The 9,820-nt window shown below is 45.2% G+C and overlaps 3 protein-coding genes across 3 annotated transcripts; 1 reads left to right on the top strand and 2 right to left on the bottom strand.

Moving 5' to 3' along the window:
• Nucleotides 1–1,100: 1,100 nt before the first annotated feature.
• PADG_11724 (uncharacterized protein) lies at nt 1,101–4,661 on the bottom strand (the record flags this gene model as incomplete). The annotated part of the gene is made up of 5 exons (XM_010761650.1): nt 1,101–2,428; nt 2,519–3,268; nt 3,328–3,382; nt 3,437–4,106; nt 4,210–4,661. The coding sequence occupies 5 exons, from the start codon at nt 4,659–4,661 to the stop codon at nt 1,101–1,103; spliced, it is 3,255 nt and encodes a 1,084-aa protein (XP_010759952.1).
• Nucleotides 4,662–6,359: 1,698 nt separating this feature from the next.
• PADG_11723 (uncharacterized protein) lies at nt 6,360–6,593 on the bottom strand (the record flags this gene model as incomplete). Its single annotated transcript, XM_010761649.1, has 1 exon — nt 6,360–6,593. The coding sequence occupies one exon, from the start codon at nt 6,591–6,593 to the stop codon at nt 6,360–6,362; it is 234 nt and encodes a 77-aa protein (XP_010759951.1).
• Nucleotides 6,594–7,810: 1,217 nt separating this feature from the next.
• PADG_04205 (uncharacterized protein) lies at nt 7,811–8,583 on the top strand (the record flags this gene model as incomplete). The annotated part of the gene is made up of 5 exons (XM_010761061.1): nt 7,811–7,891; nt 7,983–8,089; nt 8,184–8,332; nt 8,403–8,438; nt 8,522–8,583. 5 exons carry the CDS (start codon nt 7,811–7,813, stop codon nt 8,581–8,583), a joined length of 435 nt encoding a protein of 144 aa, XP_010759363.1.
• Between the last annotated feature and the right edge of the window lie 1,237 nt (nt 8,584–9,820).

Below are 9,820 nucleotides of genomic sequence, written 5' to 3'. Positions count from 1 at the left end.
ATAGTTTGATTGGTTTTAAACCTCCCATTTAAGGCCGCCGTCCCCAACTCTGATTGGTATGAGCCACATTCAGCAGTCATTCCATCAGCGTACGGGGCTCTGTTCTCCGACTCTTGGTTGCGTAATGATGACAAAATCCACAGAATATTAAATCTCATAATCAAGAAAAAGCTGTTATGAATAACATATTCATCGATGTCAGGTTTTGACATTTAACATTTTTAAACATTTTTAAGGTTAAAACCGTGTGTTGATACCCATGGAGTAAACTATAATTAAAACCCTGTTATTTTGGCTGACGTGACTTTCAGAGGGTTAAACTGTTGGACATTTGAGTGGTTGTATTGGCAGCTAACTATCTACTCTGTAATTACAGAGCACTGGGCGCTGTATGCTGATGTGTGAGGCGCTTGTCCATAATAGGAGGCCTTGGTGCCCACAATATCTACCAAAGAATACCAAAGAAGCTTTTCAAAGTAATTTTCCCTATTATGATTGACATGGAGAGACCCTTTTTTTTTTTTTTTTTTTTTTTTTGTTCATTTATTCTTTTCAAAGACTTCTTACATTTCTTGCCTGGACATTGTTATTGTTGTTCCTGCTGTCATTGCACTACTTTAACCTATTAAAAAGAGGCCGCAGAGGCAAGTGTCCCAAGAATCAGGTAAAATGCTAGAAGCTCACAGTAAGTATCTTCAGTGACATTTCACAAATTTATATCAAACTGTCTTCAAGAGGCGTGTAGGTATAAGTATCATATTATACATAATTTTGCATTTATCTAAGTAGTGCTTACGTGGTGGATTGAGTACTATGAGCTGTCCACACCTGCTAGAGTATTCAGAAGTATATATATATGACTTAAACTGAACATAATTTTGTGCTCAAGAGAAATGCCCTCTGCAGTGGTACAGGAAGAACAAATCACAATAGTGAAACTTGTGTGATTTGAACTAGAGAACAATCCAGACGTTCTGAAGTTAATAGATGACCAAGCTTAGTATTCAACGAAGCCACTGCTGCAAACGCCCAATAAAAATAATCAATGTCCCAAAGACCACCTGTGGCAATCCAAGAGGATATTAAAGAAGTTGGAGAATTCAATGTAGTCTGTTTGGGTGAGAGAATGGGAGAGTGAGAGAGTTCGGTGGAGGCGACATAACTTCGTTTACCAGTGGAAATAAGCCCGGATGAGTAAAATTGGAGTGCAGGTGTGGAACAATTTGCGAGAGATAAGTTGTGTGAGAGGATGTCCAAGTCGTGATGTGGTGATGGCGCCAAGGAGCATTTGAAAGGATGGTAAAGGCCGATCTAGGTGTAGCTTGTATATACCCCGTAGCCGTCAGGCGGCCTTCACATTGGAGGGAGTTGGAGTTTTGATGACCATTTTGATTGTTACAAAATTGGTATAATGGAGGATGCTGTCCAACAAATCTTGCCGGATGGTTTTCAGATACCCAATCTGCGTCGAAATTCTGGTTATTCGAGCGCCCACTTCGTATGCTTGACGTCGGCGTTTCTGGATGACTTTCACCGTTAGCATGAGCGTAGAGCGGCCATTCAGTGTTCCTGGTAATACTGTGTGATGGGCTGCTTCCATTCGCTGTAAATGCTCTTTTACTTGTATCCTGCCCTTTAGAATAGAGCAGCTGGGCTGAGTGTGATGAAGGATGGATGTTGTTTTGGATGGGATTGATCACTCTTATGGAATTGTGCCCAGGTTCGCGATTGATAACGGAACCTGTTTGCCCTTCGCCCAGTCTCATCGAGCCGTGCGGAATGCAATCCGTCTGTCCTTGTGCATTCGAATGGTGTATCGGAGAGGGTCCTCGCGTACTCCACAACTGAGGGCATGTGGGATTCCCAGAGTTTTGTTCAACGTGAGTCGTTCTATTGGCTTCAAAATTGCAATCATTAAAATCCCGCGCATTATTATGCCCACGGACAGTTGCCTGGTGAGCCACAGGAATTTCATTTCCCATATCTGGTTCTCTCTGGTATTGGATAGGATTTTCCAGATTTTGTCTAATTAGTTGGTGGTTCGACTTAGAAGAAGGCAGCACTGACATCTGAATGGCTCCCGAAGCTCTATTTTGTTCAAGTTCGTGTGCATTTCTATTTGGCTCGGCTCTAGATGAATGCTGGCCAGTGTTGATGGCACGAGAGACTGATGAGGAAAACGACTCAGAGGGGCTATGACGGCCGTGCATACTAAGCTGATGTGCGTTGGTATTCGACGCAGGATCAGTGGCAACTTGATGATTGGAATTCGAACTTGAAACGGAAGGTTGCTTTTCTTTCGGAATCCTACTTCTCTCGCCAGGAGATGGCGATCGTGGAATATCACCAGGTGCGGCAGGCAAATGGGTACCCTCCCAGGAAAAGGAGGCTGGAGCTGGAAAGTTAATTTCATCTTTAGAGGAGGCACCTATTTCCCATCAAAAGATTAGTCTGCATGAGCGCATCCCCAACGATGGCCAGGACGGGAATCATTATTAAATCATGTGGCCATACGTACCATTTGCAGCATTTAAATCATCACACTCTTCGGCAATGTCGCTGGAGGCCGTGTAGTCGGACTCAAAAACGGAGCAGAACTGAGATAAAAAGCGATTTTGCTCTTTGATGACCGCTTCTTCTTCTCGCGCCCCCCTCTTGATTGGAGTTTGAGAGATCAACTTAGACATTGGGTACTCTTTTTCCACTTCAGCGTTAATCTGCAACCTGTTTTTGTGACTTAACAACTTCGCCGTATGTTGTAGAACCCGTCCATAGTGGTCGAGAATTGCAATATTGGTAGGGTCCCACGCAGGCCCTGATTCATGGCTGCTACCAGGGGCACGAAATCCAGCTTGAGATAGCCAAGTTGTTGGTTGATTGATTTGTCTCCTCAAAGGATTCGAGGTGGATTCCGCCGGATTCACACTAGCATCACGGAAAGAACTTGCAGGTATGTTGGAGACGAATGAATGTATGTTTTGTTCTGGAGGCGCCTGATCGGTGCCTCCTGAGTGATTTGAATTAAGTTTAGGATTTGAGGGAAAGTTGCTGAGCGGCTGTGAGGCTCTCTGGGAACAACCTTCAACTGTAGAGAGGTTGGGCAAAGGTTGTGCCTCTGGGTGACGTGAGAAATATTGAGATATGGTCTCCCCAGAGTCGTTACCTTCCCGTGCCCTCTTTGTACGGGTTTGTTCGTTTGGCTCTGATTCACTCGGGCGCTTAGTGCTACTTGACAGAAAGCCCATCCCTGAAAAGCTGAGGTCAGGTACTGCAAATTTATTATAGTTAGCACGGAATAGATAGATTATGTAAGGAATAGCAACATACTACCCCGTCCGACTCGAGCTTTGTTAAGGAATCCCACACCTGGGTTCATCGGTAGCTGAGAGAAGCATGTTAGCAGTAAGCTGTTGAATGGTGCAGTGCAGTTACTGACACTAAGACGGTCTTGACCAACATTTGGCGCCTTGAAATTATTCACAAGGCTATTGTCCTTCCCCTTCCCCCTTCTACGGACTTCTGGTTTCTTGATTACCCCTGCAGAGTCTGGTGAAGTTAACAGAGCGCTTGTATCCTTGGGAGTATTCTTGGTGTTAATTCCGTTTCTCTTTTTCCCTCCCTTCAATGCCGATGACGTGCCGGCCACCCCCGTTGAATTTGATGGCATCGTTGAGGGGCCTATACCCTTGAGTTCATATTTGTCGAGCCGAGTCTTGTGCCTCGGACGACGATCATAGGCACTTCTAGGCATCTCATTAGGCACTGGCGGGTTAAAATTTCTCGAATCTCGATTTGCCACTGTTGTATCAGGCTGTGATAGAGTAACAGGAGATTGAGCAGTGGTACTCTGAGGGTGTGCGCAAGGCATATGCTGGGACTCTCGTGTAATTTTGTTCAAGTTTTGCGCAGTAGTAGCGTCCTTTCGTGCCTCTTTATCGGCATTCATCGTTGCTATAAAGGCTAGAAGCTCCGAAATTGTGAAATATTCCTCACGTTCTATCTGGGGAACTTGGTTGCTTTCGTCGATTCGTCTCTGTCGCAACCACTCTCCCTCCCCTTGTTGCTTGCAGCTTGCAGACCGTTGTTCTGTTTCGTATTGGATGAGCCTTCTCGCTGTACAAAAGCAGAGTTGGGGGGAAGGTGGACATTTCGCAGGACAACTTCTGATAGCCAGTGGTATATTACGTCATTCTTCTTGGAGTCACTGACCATGTTGAAAGCAAATTGCGCGCAGCCTTCGTGGAAAAGCAGGGCGAATGTAGCCCGAGAACAGCAGATGAACCACCGTTGAGGGGGCAGAAGAGGGGATGACCCGGATAGATGTAAACACAGGATGCAGGCATGGCATGAAACAGGCAACAGCAGCAGGTTGGTTCTTGTGGTTCACCCACTCGCTCCTTCCTCAAATTGTAGAGCAGGAGCCTCCATCTCCCAGAGAGCCATGGCAGGTGCGAGGGGCTGGCTCTTGAGGCATCGCTGAGGCCAACGAGAAGGAAGTCGTGATGCTCAACCGTAGCTTTGTTTGCATTGCGATAATGCGCTCCGTCAGTCTTTCCCAGGAAGTTTTGTAAACAAAGACGGACGGCAGTGGTTAGACAGAGGAAGATATCAGAGTGGAGGAAGACAGCGCTCAATGTAAATGATAGCACAGTGCGCTTCATGGACGCAGAGCAAGAGATCAAGGCGACAGAAACACACATTCCTTCAACGGCATTAAATTGCCATTTGACAGCCACGAGGTCGAACCCTGGCTAGGTTAAATCGAAACGATTGTATGAGGAACCCGCAGCTTATCTCTACTCAATCCCTTTCACCCACTGACGGTGAATCATGCTGACCATGGAAACCAGCTCCTGGGAAACACATTCTGTGGGACAGAGTGACTGTTGGCCCGATCTCCCAAAAATGTCTTCACCCTGGGAGTTCCAATTCAGTGATGGCAGAGCAGTACTGGTATTGAAACAGTTCCGGCGACCAGTTCAAAGTATGTACAGGACACGTACATACATTCAACCCGATTGATTTCAGCAAACCCAATTGACAGACGTTTTACATCACAAGCGGATAGAGTTGGAGTTTTTTTTTTTTTTTTGGAGGTCAATCTTAGTATGAAATATCGCCATACCATCACTGGCTGTGTGGGACCATGTGCAGGCCACTATAAATTTTGAGGCATCGCGTCTCTCCAGAAAACGCCTGTCCCGTTGCTAGCGGGTTAGTTATTGTGAACTCAACATCCATTTGGAACGCTACCAGCTTGTTTGATGCTGCATTTGCAGCATGAGAGGGAACCAATACCAAATCGCGAAATAAATTGGCGTTTAAATGTTTCAGAAATCTAGAGTTGAGCAAGGTGTGATTCTGTTTAGGGGAAGAAAAAAAAGCCAAAGAATAATTGTGTCGAGTAACGAATTGACTGGAAATAATGGGAAATACGACGCAAGCGAGGAAGAACTGCAGCCAACAGTTTTCGAAATGTGGATAACGGAACCATCGAATCAGGACGGAAAAAATTACATGAATGCACGATTTGTGCAACCTCTGCAGCATAGCCTAGCGGCGACGCCCTTGCACACGCTTGCGTCGGGCCCAGACTTTTTTTCACAAAAGAGTGTGAGTGGGTATTTGCACTTCGTTGGATAATAAATAATAATAATAATAAATAATAATAATAATAATAATAATAATAATACACGGAGTAGTTATCTTTGGGAAGCAGGCGAAATCTCCAGAGGCGCTCGGTAGGCTTGCGCAGTAATGAAAGTTTTCATATCCCTGGCTTCAATGAAGGGGCGAAAGAAGGGACCTTCCAAGGTTTGGCAATGCCATCCAGGCTGACTCACCAAATCAAAGTTAGGCCTCTTCACCGATGGTGTGAACAACGACCTAATCTCTCGAAACCACTTTTGAGTTGTTGAAAAAATAATCAGAGCGGGAGTCGAGATGAGGTTGTTGGCTGGGGTTGAGGTAAGCTCAATGGGTGGAGACGGACAAGCATCCAATCTGGTAACTAACCGATGCAGATGGATTAGAACGTTTCCGTGGTTCGTGATGCGTGGTCCATCAGTAGGCATGCCCAATGACCCTCTTCTTCTGCAAGGACCTGGTCAACCTGCGCTTTTTGTGGGGGGATATTCAAATTCAAAGAACTAACTAAGCTTGTTTGAGAATTTGCGGTTTTATGATCTAATGACTGGGGACTCCACCGCAAGATTGACGTCCCAACAAGCATGTACGGCTTCAATCGTACGTCCGCACTAACCCGCAGAACTCTCCGCCCTCAAGGGAAGTAGTTATTACCCATTATTAATGCTTCTGCCGTCGTTGAAGAAGGCAGAGCCGAAACGAGAGGGCTGCAATTATGAACAGGCAACGGTGGGAGCCCTGGGAGTGGCCCAATCTTGAGGACTAACACCCCCAAGTTCCCAGGCTAGTTCTGTACTGTACGTCCTAGCCGCCTGTTGTGGGAGAAAGGTCTCAAGAGATCCAGTTTGGCACTCCAGCATTCCAGCTCTTTCGATTTCAACTTCAATTATGGAGGTGAAGAGCGTTTCTGGGCAGCGCAACGTGGTATATTTTTCAATCAACGGCATGTCTCAATCAACGTTTCTGCGAGGATTTGCCTGGATTTGCTTTTTCTCGGAAGGAAGAATATTGAAATTAACAGTATTTTCGCTTGCTCCGTCCCGCACCACACAGATGTCGGACGCAGTAATAAATAATAAATAATAATATATTACAGTGACAGAGGGAATAAGTTGTATGCGAGCAAGTGATAGGTGAGGTGTGGTTGTTAATTCACTAACTACGATTCTGCCCATGTTGCTGACTGTCGCCGTTTGAGCCTTCCCCTCCTCTGTCTTCTCTTCTGCAACTTCTCACTCCTCTTCTTTCTTCACCTCTCTTTCATCCTCCATCCTCATCTCATCTCCCCCTCATCTCCGTCTCCATCTCCATCATCTTCTCCATTGCCCACCCGCTCCTGTTCGTCTCGTCTCTCAGGTCTCTATCGCGTTTGTCTCTACGAGCTCCTTGTCGTGTTTGTGCTCCTCCATCTCTCGACTCACTCTCTCTTAGTTTCCCCTATCACCCTCTCTTCGTTCGTTCTGCGGTCTCGACTGCTCTGATCGACTTCTAGTCCAATCCAAAACGTTGGAACACTCTATTTCCTTTTGCTACGCTTCTCTTCTTTCCCACTTTTATGGTTGTTGATCCCATTCTCACTATGTGTTGTCTCTTTCCTCCTATCAATATTCTGTCACCCGTATGTCTTTTGTAATACTCTCGTTTTTATCTCCCCAATAACTGCGTTATCTCATGTCTGTTTAACTCTTATCCCTGTTTCTTGTGCTAGTTGACATCATTTGCATCTCCATATGTAATTGCGCTATGCTGCATGGGTCACATCTGCCAGTGAATCAACTCATTGATGGCAATTGTCTTGCTTGGAGACTTCCGCCATTCTCATCGTTACCCAGGCATCCATCTTGGAGATGCTAACGCGAATCCAACACATACCCTACTAAAGTGCCCTTTTGATCATATCCACTAATGCTCTCTCGTCATTTTCTTGCTTGTTTCTCTTAAGTTGGTTCAATGACTTTCACATTTACATCAATCAGATGACCCTAACTGTTTTCTTTCCCTCATTAGATCCGAGCCAATACCAAGCCTCCTGACTCTAAGTAAACAGGCTCCAGCATTTGCTTGAAACGCCAGAATGTCGAAGCTATTTGTTGGGTCCGTTAATCCATTTTCTATTGTTCCTTTTAATCTAGCCTGAATGTAACTGACAAATGTCATTCTTGGGATGTGTAGCGGCCTTGCATGGCATACTACCGACCAGACCTTGCGTCAGGGTTTCGAGAAGTACGGCACCATTGAAGAAGCCGTTAGTGTTCCCTTAGTACAAGATGCCTTCTCCGATTTACATTTCCAATCGCTTCTCCTGGCGGTTTTCTATCTCTAATTGCCCTTTGCAGATCGTTGTCAAGGACCGCGACACAAACCGCAGTCGTGGTTTCGGCTTCGTCCGGTTTTCCCGCGACGTTGAAGCAGACGCCGCGATGAACGCAATGAGCAACCAGGAGTACGTTGGAGCCATTCTGGAAGCGCTGGGGAATTAGTCCTGGTGTTTACTTTGTCCGTTACCGAATGAACATCATTGAGATTGACCCGACCAGGTTCGATGGACGTGTCATCCGGGTCGATAAAGCTTCTGACCGTGCTTCCGCTCACCGCAATGATGGTGGTGGTTACCATGGACGTGGCGGCGGGTATCACCGCTTCGACAGCAATGGCGGTGGTGGATATCGCAATGGCAGCGGTTATGGTACACAAATATCACTCTCGTTCGATTTGCGTATAATATTTTGCTGTATTTCTGACGCGAGTCCATTTAGGTGGCGGAGGATACAACGATCGCCATGGCGGCGGTGGTAAGCTGCTCACCTCGATTGCAAAGTTTCTCTTCCATTATTTTCCTACTCAATTCCTCGTTACTAACTGTATCCCTTTGTAGGCTGGGGTGGCCACCAACGGCAACAGTATTCCAACCACGGCCTGGGTGGATCTGGGGCATAAACACACATTTATTAAGCGCACACGTTCAGAGATAGCGATTTGTCAACCGTTTTTATATCCCGAAGTACATCTCATGCACCTCAATTTCTACTCTTCAGATTTTTTAAGGTTACGATAAAAGGAGTATAAGAAAACGAGGCAACAGCCAAGGAGCCACGACTATAAAACGATTAAAAGAAAAATTGGGATACTATGGATCATATGTAGCCCTTCGATGTTAACCTTCTTCTATTTTAATTATTTCTTCAGGCTCCCTTATAAGCTCGAGCATACACCCATGTAATTGGCGTCAATCTTTCTTTCTCTCATCACTTTTCTTGTACCCCTTCACCAGCGATCCGTGGTTTCTGCCTTCCACATAGCTTCCAAGTCTGTTTTGTTTTGTGGCTTTTTTTATTTATTTTTTTTATCTAAGTACCCCCAGTGTTATTTGCAGCTTGTGCTTTTTCCAAAAACTAGTAGCAAACAAAAGTCAGTCTCTGGTGGTGGACTTCATTTTTTCCCCCTACAGCTTTAATTTATATTCCATTTTGCCTTTCCCGCCTCTATTGCTGTCTCATGTGTTTCCATGATTTCCCACCCTCCAATTCCTATAACCCCCTTCTCCAAAACAATCTATCAAGTTAGCTAATTGTTTCCCAGACTGTTCTTCCCTCTATCTCACACCCCTCCAAAGCCCTTAATCCCAATAAAGCTCTGCCCAACGCCTGTCATGTCCTGCTCTTCTTCACTAGAATGACTAACTTTACCCATTTGGTAATGAAATTAACTGCCTTTTGCTTTCTTCTCGTGGCTGATATCTGTTTTGCTCTGTTTTGATTTTGCTCCGTGTCACTTTCCCCAGCTTTTCTTTTGTACAAGACAATAAACGAAATCAGAAATGAGGAAATTTAATCAACTCAACAAGTTGAGTGGGTAGAAAACAAATTGTGTTCTGTTTAAGGTCTCTTCTGCTCTCTCGGTTGTGTTCCATTCTAGCTAGTTCCCCTCTTTTTTTTAATGCTATGAGAAATTGCGATGGTATTATTTTTTGTTGCCCGACGGCGTGAACACATGTGGTTTCTTTGCCCAAGTTTTCTCGTTTTGGTCCCACACTTTCTGTTGAAATATGACGTACCGCTCCTTTACCCATGTCAGATATTACTTATTTTGATGGAGCAGTGAGTTCAACAGGCTGACAAAATGAAGTGGATAATATCAGTCATATCATGTACATATGTACATGTAAGCGTTGTGG

The sequence above is a fragment of the Paracoccidioides brasiliensis genome (assembly GCF_000150735.1).
Source record: "Paracoccidioides brasiliensis Pb18 unplaced genomic scaffold supercont2.4, whole genome shotgun sequence".
NCBI classification, from domain to species: Eukaryota; Fungi; Ascomycota; class Eurotiomycetes; order Onygenales; family Ajellomycetaceae; genus Paracoccidioides; species Paracoccidioides brasiliensis.
This window is presented reverse-complemented; position numbering and strand designations above follow the sequence as displayed.